This window comes from Galeopterus variegatus, unplaced genomic scaffold, assembly GCF_000696425.1.
Source record: "Galeopterus variegatus unplaced genomic scaffold, G_variegatus-3.0.2 Scaffold2452, whole genome shotgun sequence".
Classification (NCBI taxonomy): Eukaryota; Metazoa; Chordata; class Mammalia; order Dermoptera; family Cynocephalidae; genus Galeopterus; species Galeopterus variegatus.
The window spans coordinates 327,234-345,057 of NW_007728563.1; the positions used below are offsets into that span (position 1 = coordinate 327,234).

At 36.4% G+C, this 17,824-nt stretch overlaps 3 protein-coding genes across 15 annotated transcripts in view; 2 read left to right on the forward strand and 1 right to left on the reverse strand.

Moving 5' to 3' along the window:
* KIAA1731 (KIAA1731 ortholog) overlaps positions 1 to 859 on the forward strand; it is a 62,833-nt gene extending 61,974 nt beyond the window's left edge. For 2 of the 7 annotated variants that reach the window (XM_008581752.1, XM_008581753.1), the window contains 3 exons: positions 99 to 199; positions 381 to 480; positions 559 to 859. In XM_008581752.1, coding sequence (XP_008579974.1) covers positions 99 to 199; positions 381 to 480; positions 559 to 748 — 391 coding nt within the window. In that variant the 3' untranslated portion in view covers positions 749 to 859. Of the gene's footprint in view, positions 1 to 31; positions 236 to 380; positions 481 to 558 lie in introns of those variants that run through there. The other 5 variants (XR_551151.1, XM_008581755.1, XM_008581751.1 and 2 more) reach the window with 5 other exon arrangements.
* TAF1D (TATA box binding protein (TBP)-associated factor, RNA polymerase I, D, 41kDa) lies at positions 775 to 12,046 on the reverse strand. 5 transcript variants are annotated; one of them, XM_008581748.1, is made up of 12 exons: positions 11,909 to 12,046; positions 8,766 to 9,150; positions 7,558 to 7,733; positions 7,235 to 7,292; positions 6,687 to 6,844; positions 5,786 to 5,822; positions 4,554 to 4,603; positions 4,173 to 4,206; positions 3,003 to 3,029; positions 1,826 to 1,895; positions 1,165 to 1,210; positions 775 to 938 (listed from the first exon to the last, which is right to left on the reverse strand). In XM_008581748.1, the coding sequence occupies exons 1-5, from the start codon at positions 11,983 to 11,985 to the stop codon at positions 6,698 to 6,700; spliced, it is 843 nt and encodes a 280-aa protein (XP_008579970.1). In that variant the 5' UTR covers positions 11,986 to 12,046; the 3' UTR covers positions 775 to 938; positions 1,165 to 1,210; positions 1,826 to 1,895; positions 3,003 to 3,029; positions 4,173 to 4,206; positions 4,554 to 4,603; positions 5,786 to 5,822; positions 6,687 to 6,697. The 5 variants fall into 5 exon arrangements, with proteins under 5 accessions (XP_008579970.1, XP_008579968.1, XP_008579969.1 ...); XM_008581746.1 differs by lacking the exon at positions 4,554 to 4,603; XM_008581747.1 differs by lacking the exon at positions 1,826 to 1,895 and having other exon boundaries at positions 1,165 to 1,209.
* A 164-nt stretch (positions 12,047 to 12,210) lies between these two features.
* Positions 12,211 to 17,824, forward strand: part of LOC103597883 (chromosome unknown open reading frame, human C11orf54) — a 20,834-nt gene continuing 15,220 nt past the window's right edge. For 2 of the 3 annotated variants that reach the window (XM_008581756.1, XM_008581760.1), the window contains exons 1-2: positions 12,211 to 12,281; positions 16,637 to 16,788. In XM_008581756.1, the coding sequence (XP_008579978.1) occupies positions 16,734 to 16,788 (55 nt within the window). In that variant the 5' untranslated portion in view covers positions 12,211 to 12,281; positions 16,637 to 16,733. Of the gene's footprint in view, positions 12,282 to 12,963; positions 13,045 to 16,636; positions 16,789 to 17,824 lie in introns of all 3 variants that reach the window. The other variant, XM_008581757.1, reaches the window with a different exon arrangement.

Here is a 17,824-nt window from a genome sequence, read left to right on the forward strand (position 1 = left end):
AATAGAAAATCTTTTTTTTTTTTCCAACCAGAAACCCTTGCAAAGTTCACAGCAACACCAGGGAGTTTACAAGAGGCATTTGTAAAGAGAAAAAAAACATTTATGGAGAGATCCTACCAGAGGCAGAAAGAAATAAGGAATAAAATACGTGTCCCTGAAAATTCCCAAATCAAAACAGCTAAGGAGAAAACATCTACAGGTATGTTGAATTTTTAAAAGATAATTTCTTAACTACCTCTCTGAACATTTAAAGCCTGGATGACTCTTGTCACCACTTGACTTCGGAGAACTTTAGTTTTGTTCTCGATTGTATCTTTTTCGACCCTTCTTAAGAAATCTAAGACCCAGCCTTTTATTTATCAAGTCACTATTTTTTTCAGGTTCACCTGTGAGTCACCTAAAGGGTGTGAATAAAGTTAGGTTGTCTTTTCCTGAAGACAGAAAGACTACACAAGCCCTCATGCACCAAAGGGCTCTAAGGTAGTAGTGTTCATTTATTTTACTTTAGTGATTTGCCTTTTAGTTATTTGTCTTTAAATCTTTATGAATTTCTTACAGATTACACAATCAGTCAGCTGAAGTGAAACAACAAAAGGAAGAGAAAGCAAAGCAAGAAGCTTATGCCCAAAACAGAATAAAGGCAAAAGAATTTCATAAGGTGAGTGGGAATGGGTCAACTTTTCAAGCCCAAGATATATCAACTGGAACTGCTAAATTTAATTTTTATTCCCTCCACAGAAAACACTAGAGAAACTTCGAGCCAAAAATACATGCTGACTTTCTACAACAGCGTAAAGGGTTTAATTATTTGTGACATTAGGCAAAATTATTTAAAGTTAATAAATTTCTATTCAAGGAATTTCACATGTTGTGACTCCTGCTGCTGCCCATCAAGGTCACGTCTAAAGCTTCAGTCAAGGTTTCTCCTCAAGACAGCCCTGAAGAAGAGAGCAGACATTGATTAAACTTAGACACTCACTCACTTTCCAACATCACCAATCACGGACTATGTATATCTCCTCAGGAAAACACAGCACTATTGAGTGACTATGGCATCCTATGGAGAACTTCAATCTCTGGTCATAGCGTTAAGAGCTCTTGGGTTTCACAGCTCCACAAGCCCTCTTTGAAATGACCTATATGTATTTTCTAACGTGTACATACCTTTTTAAAAGAACTGATGCTTAATCCACAGTCATTCTTTTAGCCCTACATAAAAATGTAAAAGTTAGTTTACATTTCTGGAGATGATCATACAGTATTGAGAATTTGGTTAGCTCAATTGGTTACAGCATGGTGCTGATAATATCGAGGTCCACAGGGTTTGACTCCTATACCAGCCAGCCACCAGAATTTTGAGTTCTGGAGCTAGCCTCCCTGAGCGAGGCAAATCACATTTGCAAGGCTCCAGGGATCTCAGTATAAACTATTAGAATTTGAACTATGGCTGTTGATTAGGGGGGGAAAAAAAATCACACGTGACAGTGGTCATCTAAGCAGGGTAAGTAAAACAAGTAACAGTTTAATTCTCAGTATAAACTATTAGAATTTGAACTATGGCTGTTGATTAGGGGGGGAAAAAAATCACACGTGACAGTGGTCATCTAAGCAGGGTAAGTAAAACAAGTAACAGTTTAATAAAGGGTTAATAAAATGTTCCCAATAGGCTGATTGCTAGCAAAGTAGCAAATAGAAAACCTAGTGGGAAATTTTTTTATGGTCATGTCCACAGCAAATGAGAAACTGCATTCTAAAAGCCTTGGTAATGACCATTATACTGTGGTGAATAACTTATAAGTAACATAAAAACAATTACTTGCCATTAATTCTTTTATGTGGGCTTTTATCTCCACTTTAATATGGACAAACTGATGACAACTTCAAAAATTCCCCATCTATAGAAAAATTCATATTTCAAATTCAGTTACTATTAAATACAGAAAGCACTAAATCTAACTTTCAAAATGAGGTTGCACAGGTCCCAAAGTATCCTAAAACCCAGTGCCCACCTACTATGTATTGAAAATTTCAGGCTTAAAATTGCTCATTGCAGCTATTTGCATCTTTTCAATTCAGTCCATTTCAACTAATATCTGATCTTGCTGTTAGTTCTGTTGAACTGTAAAGACAGCTATTTTGGGCTGACTAGCCTGTTAAAACCAAAGTTGTGGGTTCAGATCCCTGTACTGGCCAGCTGCCAAAAAAAAAAAGCTATTTTGAAGCTTGCATTGCATGTTGGAGATAATTTTTACCTTAGAGCTTTTATAATGTTCTAAAATACAGTGTATATTTAATGAGGATAGATGTTCAGAAAGGCTATTTTCATTCAGCCCATTCAGAGCAGTTGAACATTTTGCCCATCATCATAACACCATACATCACTGATAATCAGTGTAAATACACAGCAACATAGTAAAATCTAGTGTTTTGTCTTAAGTGGATTAATCAACCACCAGGTTTGGTTGCAATAGAATTATTAGATAAATTCTATAACTCTAGTGTGCTTTACCTATATTGCCTTTGAGGTAACAAATTAAAACCTTACCAAGAATCTTTGGGATCTTTATTTCTTTAAGCAATTTACTTTAGGGCCCTAGAAATGGAATTGCAGAAAGTACATAATATTTTGGCAAATGATCTAAAATATATTATTCTTTATTAGTTTCTAATATTGAAGTCAACATTTTTGTTGGTACACATTTTGTCAAGAGCTTATAGGAAAATGTTACAGGTCTCATTGTCACCACTGCAATACATTTACTGTGATGGAAGCATAACCTGTGTCTCAATTTAGCCACATTAACAATTTTTGGACACCATGATCAGTGGTGCCCATTCTCATCTAGAATGAGGCTTTGTAAAAGTTCCTCTCATTTTTATACAATATGCAAATGTGTATCTGTATGGAAGTTCTTGTTACGCTGGCAAGGCTACCATTAGGGGAAAACAAGCAGCTAGATGCAATAGAAATAAAAAGCCTTACATTTTTAGAGTAGACTGACCTGCTCTGTTCTCAATTTTCTGACACCCTAGAAAAGGAAAACAATTAGTTACTATTAGAGACAATTATATCAAACTAAACAGTATGAGAAAACTACAGAAATAGTGTATCAATAGAAATACCAGGTTTAACAAGCACAAAGCCAAGAAAACCAACGATGCCAGATACTGAGTTTCTATCGCACTGTTCTTTGAACACTCCAGCAGGAATAAACTGCTGAGTGCAGATACCATGCAGTGCAATTATGACTGACATTCTACTTACAAAGTTTGCGATGATGCTACTATGAGTAAAACACTTTCACAAATCTTTAAAGTTCAAGTTCCTGTAACAGGTACAATAATTTGACCTTATTCCTAATTATTCCACTGAGGAAACTACATTAACTGCACTTTAAACTAAAATCCTAGTCATTATCTTTATATCCAGTCTCTCTGTATAAGTTACAGATGTAACTGTTTACCCAAATCACTAAAAGAATCCATTAGAAATGTTACGATCACTCAGTCAAGTTACTAAGCAACTCTTATTAATTTTGGCAGCTGGACAGTACAGGGATGGAACCCTGGACATTGGTGTTATCAGTACCACACTCTGGCCGGCCCAGCAACATTCCTTTAAAGAAACTCAATATCCCACATGCAGGTATATGTGGTATTAGGATGAACCATCTGGAATTGCCACTTGAATAAGAGTGCAAAATACAAAGGCAGTTTCATTTGGTAGGCCTGGACATGTGCAGCTTTTCATTCTATACATAAATATATGTTGTGGCAAATATTTTTGCCAAGATTTTAATGATTCCTTTTTTTTTTTGTCTTTTGTCTTTTTCCGTGTCCAGCAACGGATCGCAACCCTCAGTGTCACCCCCATACCAGACCAGGGACCGGCAACGGGATCGCAACCCTTGGTGTTGCTCCCGCGCCTCGCTCAGCCAGTGAGCGGGAACCGGTCTGTATGTGGGATCCGAACCCTCGGGCGGGAGCGCCGCCGCGCTTCCCAAGCGGCGCACTTATCCAGTGCGCCACTGGGCCGGCCCTTAATGATTCTGTTTTAAACCTAAAAGAAATAAATCCCTAGTTATATAAGTATTGGGGCACTGAACTCAACTTATATTTTTAATAACTTTTGAGTCTTTCATAAATTAATAAGATTTAAATATTTCACTTACCTCTCTAATAGAAGAGTTTAAATCATATTCATTCCTATGAGAAAGTACAAAATGAAAGACTTAGGGTACTTAAGTATTTCCAGTTGTCAGAAAAAACCTACAATATAAATTTGATCTCTAGAATTAGCTATGTTCAGCTATCAGAATTAAGTTTTAGTTCATGTCTGTATCATTCAGCAGTTGAACAGTTAAATTCATCATCTAAACTGTAATCGTATTCCCAAAAGATTACACTGTCACCAACTAAAACTTACCTAAGCTATTACTCTCAACAACAGTACAGATCTGTGGGATATGCCAATACCTAAGGTAAAAATAAATTATTACACCGAACTGTAATCGTATTCCCAAAAGATTACACTGTCACCAACTAAAACTTACCTAAGCTATTACTTTCAACAACAGTACAGATCTGTGGGATATGCCAATACCTAAGGTAAAAATAAATTATTACACCTTTCACACTTTTACCAACTGTCTTGTAGTTCCTTTCCACAGACCTAACAAATAGTCCTGTGAGTAAAGCAAAACCACAGACTTACTTTATGAGGCGTTTCCAACGATGAGCGGCTACAGGGAAAGCCCCATCGGGATAGACCTCAACCATTTTTTACAATTTTTATATAAATTTTTATTAAATAAAAATTAACTTATTAAATTAATTTATTAAATTATTTAATTTATTAAAATTAATTTTTATATAAATTTTTTATATAAATAAACAAGTCTAAGACTCCACAGGAAAGCAACTATTAGCACTGTGATATGCTCCAGCCTCTTTGAGTTCAAAATTGTACAAAAGAGCCATAAACAAGAAAAGAAAATGTAAACCCATTTCAATCACAAAAAAAAAAGAAAATCATTTCATAATCACATGGTAGGGATTTTCACCAAGCTGCTTAGGAGCTAGAGTAAAGAAGATAAAATATAGATAGACACAAAGTAACATCAGGTAGCTACCTTAGATGCACTGAAGAAAAAAGGTATTAAAACAAAAAGTATAAAAATTGTAGCCTGAGTCTTAATGAACTTTGATACTGCAATTGCAATAGAGGATGTTTTTTCCCTATTAAATTCACAGATTACAGCAAATTCTACTTTACCTGAATTCCTGCCTCAGAATTTAAGAACTCCATAAAATATTTCCTTAGTTATATGACCAATTATAACAAAGAAAAATATTAATGTGGCTGTAATTATGTTATAATGGGCATTATCAGTAAAGGTAAAACAAATATTTTTAAATTTTACACAATTCAAATTTATGACATCTTATGACCTATGTAGTCACTTCTTTCATTATACTATTAAATCGTCTACCTCTTTATAGGTTATGCATTAATTCGAAATAAATCCAAGTTTCTGATTATTGCTACAAACTTTCAGATTTGGACCCTCTAAAACTTACAAGTAGAATGAAGCTGGCATCACATCACTATAAAATGTGTGAATCCAAGATCTTTTTCAGAAATCAATGTCATTAATTGGAAATTGAGGGGAAGCCACAAATGTCTCTTAATAAAATGAAACCTGTGGAGTTTTAAATTAATCTGACAGTGTTCTATTTACTACATTTAAACAAAAGGGATCCAAAACCTTTTATTAAGGCATACCTTCCAATTTCAGACATCATATTCTGAAGATAAAAGCCTTTAAAAAAAAAAAAGCCATCTTTATGTATCATGTCAACACGATATCAGAATACTAAATAAACATAGCGAAGAGTTCCCTAATATCATAAGCTTTTTAATTATCAATACTACAGTCCTGGAACCAACCTTTATGGTTATCAAAACCTTTATCACTTTAAACTATCTCACATTACTGTAATATTCCTTCTTCTATGTATCAAAACTCATACTGAACAATGAGTCCTGGGTTGCAAGAGAGGTGGTTTTTTTTAGCACCTGTCTGTAAGTCTTTGTCCACAAGTTAAACAAAAACAAAAACACAAGTGCAGGGTTAAATGCAGTATATTCAGCAGAATAGTCAGTTCTACAGTGGTGATTAAAATAAATGGTGGTTGAAGACATATTAAAATATTCCAGGTATTTGGGAAGGGAAAATCAGGTTCTTATTAAAATACTAAACACCTGACAGCAAAGGTTACTTCTGTTTGAAAAAAGCTGGGATAAAATTATAGATTTCAAGTACCCTAAAGAAAGTGACTAGTTGTGATTTCATCTATGATTTTTTCAGGATTAAAATCTCTGCACTTCTTTCAATGTTCAAATGACACCTGTTAGCTCTTTTGAGATCAACAAGCATTGGCAAAAACAGCAGGACATTCTGTTTATTATTTAGAAGCTGAAAATTTGTTTTATTTTCCCTGGTGTCTTAAAATGTTTTTCTTAACAATTACTTCTTATTCTTTAGGAGTTTCTTTCACAAACTTCTTCAGAGGTTGTTTTTATCTAATTCTCTTTAATAGGTTCTCGCATAGAATATATAGCCAACATTTATGATCTTTAGTTATTTATTTCTATGAAGTCACTTTTTCTCCATATTGTTTACCTTCTTGACATTTATGTTCCTGTCTTCTTTTCAGGACACTGTGTTCTCTGTCCAATGTTTTTAGCCTTTGAAGCTCTTTTTTTAGATAAAGCAACTTCTTGTTCTAAATACACACTCATCTTTGGGAATTCAGAACACATTATGAAACAACTATCCTCCTGCGTTAGAAAAAAAAAGATCAGTATTAAGCAGTAACTCATGTGATTTAGTAATTACACATAGCTGAGTGCCAGGTTACTTCAAATAACCTACAGACTACATCTAGATGTTAGAAGTCCAAATTAACATCTGCATGTTTTCTTTGAACCCTAACTAGCAATACCATGTATTTAAAATGTTACTTAAAAACAGTATTGAAAAGCCCATGTTTTCATTATCAAATATGCCAAAAGTTAATATTTTCATTTTTGCATTTCCTGAAGTAATCTTTTTATTTAGACTTAAAAATTAAATGCACTGTAAGACAAAAACTACTGGATAAAATTTTTCCTGTACCAACTCCTGCCTTCCCAAAATGAAAAAGGAAAAAAAAAAAATAAGTCACTTACTACCAATTTGATATCACACTCATCATTTTCAAGATGTGTCACATCCTCTTCCTCTGCTCTGAAACATTAAAATGTATCACTTAGATGACAGATCATCTATGACCTAATAAATTGTACTAAGCTGACATACAACTGAAAAAGCAATGCTAGTCAAGGCATAAAAAAAATACAGTATCTGTTTAACACCCCAAAATGGCCCATTTTATCCATGTTCACTATTAAAGTACAAAAAAAGTGATGGCAAAATATGGAGCAAGTAACATTAAAATTTAACTTGATAAAAAAAATCTATGACCAAAGTTATTTCACATGATTCAACTTACGCTGACTCTTCAATAGGGGAAATGGATCCATCATCATCCAAATACTTATACCTACGACTGTCAAGATCTTCTTTTTCTAAATCTTCACCAACATCCATTTGTTTCAATGATTCTTTAAGATGATGTTCATACTTCAGTTTTTCGATGTAGTTAAAAAATCCTCTTGCAACAGCTTGCTGTATATTGAAAACCATATTTTATGTTATGGCCTTACAAAATTGATTTTTCATGACTCAGTACATGCCTGTGTTCAAAAAAGGGCAGGATCCCTTTACAAAAAACTCTGAATTAGCTACCCTGATTTAACTACTCTGCATTTCTGGACCAAATGTTATCAAGTACTGATTGTAGAAAAAACTCACATAGCAATTACCAAAACTAACCTAAGCTGGTAGCAAAAAAAGCTTAAGCACAAATCTTCTGTCAAGTGTGGGAATTACTAAAGGCATTTTTAAATGTAAAGATAGGAACAAAATTTCTAATGTTTATTATAATCATTTTAATCTTAAAATGTTAACAAGTATTAATCCTCTCAAAATTACAAGTTCTGGCATGGGATCATAATTAAACATGCATTCACTCGACATTCAACTCAGATATTTTAAAGAGTTTACTGCTAAGTATTACAGTATTTATCAGGAAATTCTATTAGAAACAACCAGACTTTAAGAAAATCTACTGAACATGAAAGGCATGTGTGGGTTTGACTTAGGCTACTGAAAAACTGGGAGTCATGTGAGCTTTTAGGTTGTGGTTTAAGATCTGAGATTGGATGAAATCAAGTAATTTTATATAAACAACTTTGGAGCACTATTATTTATCATTTATTTATTTATTATTTGCGGGGATCTGAACTCTTAACATTGGTTATTATAATACCATGCTCTAACCAGTTGGGCTAACTGGCTACCCCAGAGCACTATTCTTTAAATTCAGCAAAGGTACATTCACTATTCACTGAAGAAATACACCCGTTAAGATTCCACTCAAATCCAAATGAAATTTTTGCTGAAGGACGGAGTGAACTTTAGGTGGAAGAAGTCAGTACAGAAGAGTACTATCAAAATTGCAGATTGTGTTCCTGTTCTATCTTAGACAATTCTAAATGTGGCCAAAAAATCACTTCAAGACACTTTAGCTGTGTGTATTCATACATATATATTACACATATATTATATTAAATATACATGTAAAAAATACTGACTCACCTCAAAGGTTAAAATTTTTCTCCAAGGTAATTGTTTTCTTCCATTCTCTGATTCTAAAAATGGGAACCCAGGCACTCTTTCTTTAAATTGTTTCTTACATATTTGTGAGATTCTAGTGTTTCTCCTTCCCACTGGTCTTCCTGTTGGTCTTCCCGTTGGCTTGTATTTCCTCCTCCTCCTTTTACGTTTCTTTTGCTTAAATCTTTCAAAAATAGCTTTTAAAGTCAATGGTCTTGGCTCAAAAGATGAGTCACTTGATGAATCTCTTGCTTGAACGCTTTCGGGTGAATGAATAATTTTTCTAATGGGGTTTCTTTGCCTCCGTTTAGGTGAGGAAGGAACACATTGAGTTTTAAACAAGCTGCTACCAGAAGAGGAGTTATCACTACAAAAATGGAAAAAAATTTTCATCTTATATTACTGAATGCTTTTGTACATTTCTTTCAAGACTATCTCAGAAAACATGCCCAGAATAAATACTTAAAAAAAGAGGGCTGGCCGGTTAGCTCGATTGGTTAGACGGTGGTATTCTAAAACCAAGGTCAAGGGTTTGGATACCCCTGCCAGCAGCCCCCCGCCCCTCCCCCCAAAAAAAAGATGGCCTGAGTACCAGCCAGCCATTGACTCCTAACCACCTTATCTAAGATGGTTCATTAATAAGCACTTATTTATAAATGAAATTTTATCCTCACAGAGAAAATATAAGCTCCAAGGGCCGGCCCGGTGGCGCACTGGATAAGTGCGCCGCTTGGGAAGTGCCGCGGCGCTCCCGCCAAAGGGTTCGGATCCCACATACAGACCGGCTGCTCACTGGCTGAGCGAGGCGCGGGAGCGACACCGAGGGTTGCAATCCCGTTGCCGGTCCCCGGTCCGGTACGGGGGCAACACTGAGGGTTGCGATCCGTTGCCGGACATGGAAAAAGACAAAAAACAAAAAAAAAAAAAAAAAGAATAATTATGATTTGTAACAACTAAAAAAAAAGATATTCTTTTTTGTTCATGAAATATCAGAGACACCCTCCCCTCCCCTTCTCTTGTGTGTTATGGCTGGAGGGTTGCGATCCATTAGCGGACACGGAAAAAGACAAAAAAAAAAAAAAAAATATAAGCTCCAAAAGGGCTGTCTGGTTCACTGCTATAGCCTCCACTAAATAAAGCACACAGCCTACTAGACAAAACAGAATGCTTTATTTGGGAAAGGATACCAGGTTGAGCCGGAGAATACATTGTTTCCCTAAGCTAAGAATGTATTCCACTATAATATATTGAGACTTTGAATCAAAGTATTTGCAATAATAGGATACTTCAAAATGTTCATAGAAAAATAGAATTAAAAGATAATGCTAATATTCCTATGATCTTTTTGAAGACCCTTTGTACTATTTCAATAGTAACATAATTAATCAAACTTGGAAGGTCTGTAACCTGGTCTTCCTTCTTCCCATTCCTGAAAACTAGTTACTGCCCCTTTCCTGGCAATTCACATACAGTGAATGTTATCATTGAATCTACTTGTTTCCCAGTAGAAACCCACTTACCTCTGATTTTCAGTTTCCATAGCTGAATAAGATGTCATGCAGTCAAGAGAATCCATTCCTGATTTGCTTTAAACACTTTTCTGAAATTATGAATTTGCTAAATGTGATGTAGTATCTCTAAACAAACAGGTGCTGACACGCACAGCTAGTATGAAATATAAAGTTCAACACAGTCAGATTATGCCATTATATTTGAATTTAGGCAAAATCATTCACCAGGCTTTTAAGTTTCTTATCTAGAACAGTCCATTTCAGATCAATTTCCAAAATAAAAGTGGAAATTTCACTCATAGGTTTTCTTTCAGTTTCTGCCCTCTAAATCAATGCAACAAGATTCCAGAAGAGTACTCATTTCCAACAAAAGCATCTTTCTGAATACAGGCAAAAAATATACTTTTATCACTAGCCATATAGTAATGTACAATAGCCAATATTAATGCACAATTAATGGCCAAAAAGCCATTTTCAAGATCAACAGAGAACTCCTAGGAAATCCTTTACATAGAAAGCCAGAGGCAAAGTATGCCCTCAGTATACCAGGAAAAATAATCCATAGTATTGGATCGCGATCCAATATACTATTTCTCCTGGTCTGGGACTTTTCCTTGTTGCCTCATGTCCACATCCATTCTTTGACTCAAAGTAACCGAACTGTCTTCCTTGTCATATTATTTATATCTTTGCCATTATTGGTGGAAATTTACGAGTTCTGAATTCCCAACCTTTTTGATAAAAAGCTAAAACTACAATGATGCTTTTTGCCATCATCTCCTTGGTAGAAAATGCAATAGGTAAGGCAACAAGAGTTAAGGATTCCACTACTGCATCTCCCTTGCTAGTTTTTGTGTATTTTTTTTTTATTCTTTAGCATCTTAGAAATCGACATAGGAGTCATGACAAATTAACCTAAGATAAACTAGCAAAATATTTCAAATTCAGAAAAACGTTAAGGTCACTAAGATCTCAGACTTGTGAAATACCCAATGGACCCATGTGGTAATTTTCCTGATAGGATGTTTTATCAGTGTTCTTAAATATCAACGGCTCAAAAGCGAAATTCAACAAAAATTTGGCCCGAAGTCACTGAATCTGTTTAAAGCTTAATAGAGGACTATCAAAATAAAGCTAGTTCACAAATCTGGGCCGTTTATAAAGCATTCCTGCTTAGGTGCTGCTTCCCATTCTGGGACTCTGCGATTTTTAGAGGCCACATGGCCAGATGGCGGCACTTAACCAGAGCTAACACCTGTGTCTGATCTTGGGCGTCTCTCCTGGAAGCAAGGGACATGGCGTTAATAATGGTTACCTTTCACTTAGCAAAATTAAAAAACTTTTAACCCCAGACACAATGAACCACAGTCTGACTACAACTGTGTTCGTGTGAGCCAACCACTAGGCCTGGATAAGTCCACAATGCGAACGCTCCAACCTCAGGGCCGACTTCCGAGGCTTGAGTCTCCCAAGCAACGCACGCATTCCGGGGAAACCTAGACCACCTCTCCCCCGCCCACCAGGCCCGGACGGCCACGTCCGCTCGCCTTTATCCAGAATGGCAGACGGCTTATACCAACAAGCTCCGCTTCCGCACGGATCCCAGCTGCGTACCTGCTGCCTGCAACCCACGCCACCGGCCAGGAATCCGGACTGAATTGGTACGTGAGTCCCTGGGGGTCTGCGCCCATCACCCTCCCGAACTCAGCCCTCTAACACACAAACTGCCTACCTCCTCCGACCATGCGGAAGAAAAAGACGGAGCAACCTCGCGACCCAGCTAATAGTGGGTCCGAAATCTCGCGTTACCCCTTAGTTCCCGGGAAGGAAGCGAGTGGTGGGAGGAGACAAGACGCGGGCGCCATTTTGACGGTCGTGTGGGGAGGCGTGGTTGGGAGTGGGCGGGGCTTAACCTCGCTGACCCGGAGAAGGCGGGGTTGACTGAGGCAAAGATGAGGATTGAGGTGTGGGCTCTCCGACAGACTAGGTAAGTGGAATAGCCGGGAACATTTCAGCAAGTAGCAAAAGGAAATTGTGGGGTCAAGTGAGCGGAATGGACGTGAGCTGTGAGAAAACATCCTTTCAGCTCGACCTGTTTCCGGTGGTCTGGCACCTGATGAGCTGTCGTCTGCTTTTCTAAAGCCTGATCTTGGTGTGTGTGCGCGCGTCTGTTTTGCCATACGATGTCTACTTTTGCCTCCCAAAATCTCTTCCGTGTTAAAGTATTGGGAAAGGCTCATAACTTTGACCATGACTCCAAATGTGTAACCTTTGTACCGGAGGCCAGGGATGCTCCATAGCATGCCCCATTCCTCTCCCCACCTTTGGACTGGTTTTGTTAGCTCACCCTTTCGCCTGCCAGGCTACTAATCTTCAGCGGAGGACTTTTTTTTTTTTTTTTTTGCTTGAGTTCCCCCTTCCCCTATTAGTTCCCTGAACGGTTACTGAGTTAAGATTAAACAGTTTGAACTAGTTTGGTTTGGGTGGATTTTTTTCCCCCGAAGTAGTAAAAAAAACAGGAATGAACTCGTTTGATTTTTCCGCTTTCAGACTTCGTGTACATATGACAAACCAGTAAAGCTGTCTAGTTTTGTTTCAGGATTGGACAGGCCTTTGAAAGCAATCTGGCCTTTTTACTCAATTTTATTCCAAATATTGTACAATTCCAGGGAGAGAAAGTCTGATCCTGTAGGCAGCCTACTACATTCGATCCACAGTCTATACAATTACTGAAGTGAGCTCTAGGACAGGTATGTCATGTCTAATTCACTGCTATATTCAGGAGCTATGTAATTTGTGAGGCTCGGTGCAAAATGAAAATGCTGGGTCCCTTGTACAAAAAAAAAAGGGAAAAGTGCTATTAAGGGTACTAAAATATCAGCTCTTTTTTTGTGGTATTGCTGTCAACTTGTGGTGTTTTTGGATTTGCTATTTAATGTGATTATAAGTAAAGAAAAATTAAAACTATTAGCATGAATTTTACCATTTTTCTTTATATTGTGCAATGCCAGTTTTAAATACAAATGTAAGAACATTTAACTTGTATGCAGAATCACTGAAGTTTTGCAATTAGTATTTGGTAGCTCATACAAGCATGTGTATTTCGTTCTTAATAGCACAATGGAAACACTGCACAATACTAACTCACCTGTTTTTATTTTACTTCTTGATATGTGCACGTTCTACCAACATTCTATGCAATCCAGGGACTTTGCGTCTCCCTGAACTCTCATGCATATTGGGTCTATCAGAATTCTGTGCTCGTGTGGCATCACAAACATTTTATGTGAATGGAGTGGCGAGGCATGGTGGATTAGCTCAGTTGGTTAAAACCGGGTGTTGTAACACCAAGGTCAAGGGTTCCGATCCCCGCACTTGCCAGCTGCGGAAAAAATAAATTGGGGGAATAAAAAAGAAAGAAATAGCCGAGGACACACACATTGCACCTCTCTCCTCTGGTCCTGTTCATACTTCATTGTCTTATCAGACTTCACTCAAACAAAACATAAGTTCAGATACAAAGTTGTTAAGAATTTCAAGAAAGTGACAACAGAGCATTAAACCAAGGTTCATTCTGAGCACATGACCCTGTGTTACACACCCTGTTACACATCAATGAAGCCAGCCCTGTCCCAGAGCCTTGTGAGTCTGGTACATTGTAAATGTTTAATAAATAACAGGCTAAATGAGTGCCCACTGTAGGCTAGGTATACTTGGAAGATAGATAAGAGATCACAGTCTAAGGGGAAAAAGCAAAGCAAACAGATGATCACAGGTATACTCCTGAGTGCTTTAGAATCATTCTAAACAAATTCCTCCCTTTTGTGAACAGAAGTATATCATTCCTTCACTGGTGAAACAGCATGGTTTACAGTGCATTAGATATGGTTTTGTCCTTTTTTGTGTGTGTGTGACCGGTAAGGGGATCGCAACCCTTGGCTTGGTGTCGCTCACATCGCGCTCAGCCAGTGAGCGCACCGGCCATCCCTACATAGGATCCGAACCCGCGGCTGGAGCGCTGCTGCGCTACCCAGCGCCGCACTCTCCCGAGTAAGCCACGGGGTCGGCCCACATTAAATATGGTTTTGAACTGTTTCTGTTACTTACCTGAGATATATTGGGTAAATACAGTGATATATTCTCTCTGGCCTATTTCCAGTTTTGTAAAATGAAAAGGATAATACCTACCTGTCATGATTATGAGAAATTTTTAGAGAATGTCTGTAAAGTTCCTAACGGTGTCTGGTATATAGTGTGTACTTAATAAATGGTAATCAGCTTGGTTGCCATAGTTGGTCTACCCCTTTGGGTGTTGTCTCTGCAGCTCCACTTAGCCAAATGCTTCCTATTTCTATTCTTCTGTTCTCTATATCCTATTTCTAGGTCATTGACTCCTACCAACTAAATCAGAAAGGTAAATATTGTTTGCCTCCATCTGGTACAAGGCTTTCCTCCTGGAGCCACTCTTGAGTTTACATGAGGATCTTTCCTAACTTCTTTCTCTTATCACTCAACTCCAGCCTCCCCCCACCTCCCACACACATACATACACATAATACCACACTGCCTTCTGTGCTGTTGGCCTGCCTGAAATTCTGCATTTCTAAACCAGTTATTAAGGTTGTCACCTCGCAGGATTAGACTTTGTTTCTATTTTGGTGGGGAAATAAACAAACAAAACTGCAGTTCTTTTAGAGATGGTAAATGGTATAAAATTAGGATTGTATTTGAAATTTAACTTGAGTCCGTTCATTCTTATTGTAAGAAATATCTGAAGTGCTTAGTATCCTCATTATAAATGAATATACTATTCATTGTGGAGATTTTGACATGTTCATAAATTAGTTAGTACTTGCTGGTTGCCTGATAAAGAATGTGATAAAATGTGAACATTTGGAAAATCTGGGTGAAGAGGATACAGGAATTATTTGTATGTAATTTTTGTCAATCTGAAATTATTTCAACAGAAAAAGTTAAAATGTCTCATTCCTGAGCAATGTTAGATTATTCACCTCAAAAATATGTTTAAGATAATTGAAGTATGATTATAAAGGACTTGGGGCCTGTTATCAACAGTTATTTATGTTTTATTGGGAGACCAGATTATGTATATTAAATAATTAAAAGACAATGAAGGCTGATATTTGATAAAGTACAAAAGTGAATGTCAAGTCCTAAATGTATGCGATAGCTTGTTTGTAGAGGATATGTTACTTGAAAGTATTATCAAAACTAGAACCCCAGTTTCTAAGAAACCTGTGAATCTTTGGGAAATTTTTTAAAAATATTTTTTGGAAGAATTTTCAATTGCCGCTGAGGGAGTTTTCACTTGCTAAATAAGCATTTTAAAGCCAGAGACTATCCAGATTAATGAGGTGTTCTATTAACAATTGTAATGGGAATTCCAAAGTGCTCTTAGAAAGATCCTTTTGGTGGCTGGCCAGTATGGGGATATAAACCCTTGACCTTGGTCTTATAACACCGTATAACACCGTGCTCTAACTAACTGGACAGCCCCTTAAGAGCTAACTGGACAGCCCCTTAAGAGTTTTGTCTATATTCATTCTTGTGATTGGCCTAGACTGGGATTCCCTGCCCACTTCATATTACTTTTTTTTCCCTGCCTTTATTTTATTTATCTCACTCTGCTTGTGCACCTCCTCACCTGAACACTTTTGAGGTAAGATACTAATCTCTGTTTGTGTATACCTATTTATTGTAAAGCATACTTAGCATATATTTTTTAAATATCAAATTAGAATTGGTTAGATTATCAGAATAATTGATCATTAAAGCTGCTTACCAAGAAATTATATTTGTAAATGAAAGTAAAATTTTGAACTCCAAAGCTAATAATTCTGTAGAAATTTCCATTTCTATTAGTAATTTAAATTTTCTTTTGTAAAAGTCATAGTCTAATAAACTTATTTAATTTTTAGCCTAAATATCAAATATAGAGTAGAAAACACAAATTATCTGTTATAGAAATGCTTGAGAGTTCTATAATGTTATTTACAACCGTTTAAATGCTTATTCATAAGCCTTAATAAATACCTTCTGCTTCAAGACCTATTTTCCTTAGACTAACTATTAGAAAATTGCATGTTAAATCTAGATATATGACTAAAGAAAATGAATCATCTGTGCCTTCTTGGTTTGGCATTTTCTCTTGTCTATTTTAAACATCAGCCATTTAAAGTATCAGTATTAAAAGAGATCATTTGTCCATTTCTCACTTGGAATATTAAATGCTAGAAGCTATGGTTGCCTTTCTGTGAGGATAGAAACCTAAATGCCCTTTTGCCCTCTTTATATAATTGAAATCTTCATGTTCATTTCCAGAGCAGCAGCTGTTCATGCTTGGAGCATTATGAACTCTTAGGATAATTAGCCAACAATAGCTTTATTTGTACAACCTCACACCTAAAGAAGAAAGAAAATGGCTTGTGCTGAGTTTTCTTTTCACGTGCCAAGTCTAGAGGAGCTTGCTGGAGGTAAAAATAATATTAATTTTGGATACTTATGTATATCTATATCTTACCAAAATACTACTTTTGATACAGAATTCATTTTCCATTTTAGTATCTGTTCTGTACTGTTTTCATTGAGAAAGTCCAAAATTCTGTTTCTCAGAAAATTAAACTCATCATTTATAGATTCTTGATGATACCAACTTAAGAGGATGAAAAGAACTATAGTAATCCAAGACTTAAGTACATGTGATGCCCAAAGGTTGCACAATTTTGCTTTAACTTTTTACCAGCTACAATATTCTTTAAATATGTAATCTACTGTTGTGTATTAATCATGTTCCCAATATACTACTTTTCCCCCTCTCTTGTTAAGACAGACTGCCAGTGAACTTGCTTAGGTTTCTCTGTGTATATTTTTATATATTTTACCTTGTCCAAACAAGAATTTAAGGCAGTTTCCCAAGATAAATTGGAAGAAGGGAAGATAGATGAGAAAAGGAAAACAAAAATGGAGACATAAAATGAATACAGAAATAGTATCTAATCAAAAACTGTAAAGCCTATAAGAGTGCTGACCTTTATCTGACATCCTTTGCTTTCTATTCTGACGGTAACTAGAGAACCTTCTCTTATTTCTCAAAGTTTGTATTGTCCTGGTAGTTCATCTGTCCTGATAAGATTGAAGTCAAGAAGTATACTCATTTTTTGCTTAGCTGTGGCTTTCCTCTTATAACTTTCCTGTTGTTTTTTTTTTTCCCCCTAATTGAATGGTAGCTAGTAAGCAGTCTATATTGCTAGTATTCTTTGGCCTGTATTTCTTTTCTATCAGCCTTTCTGTCTTCTCTGATATAACAGGACAGCTAGGAATCTTTTCCTCGCATACCTTTCTAGAACCTATCTTCTCTTGTGTGTTTATGTTTCTATTTTCCTTCTATATGTACAGGATATATTCAATACAAAATAGAAATCTAATATATGTTTCTTTTTTTTTTTTTTCCTTTTTGTCTTTTTTCGTGTCCGGCAACGGATCACAACCCTCCGTGTCGCGCCCGTACTG

What these genes read in the sequence shown, in the direction of transcription:
- TAF1D (XM_008581745.1), bottom strand. Translation starts at nt 11,985, where the DNA reads ATGGGCGCAGACCCCCAGGGACTCACGTACCAATTCAGTCCGGATTCC. An exon ending in GCGTGGGTTGCAGGCAGCAG is followed by an intron (nt 9,151 to 11,908) that starts GTACGCAGCTGG and finishes CCATTTTTGTAG; the next exon opens with TGATAACTCCTCTTCTGGTA. An exon ending in GAAAAATTTTAACCTTTGAG is followed by an intron (nt 7,734 to 8,765) that starts GTGAGTCAGTAT and finishes TTCAATATACAG; the next exon opens with CAAGCTGTTGCAAGAGGATT.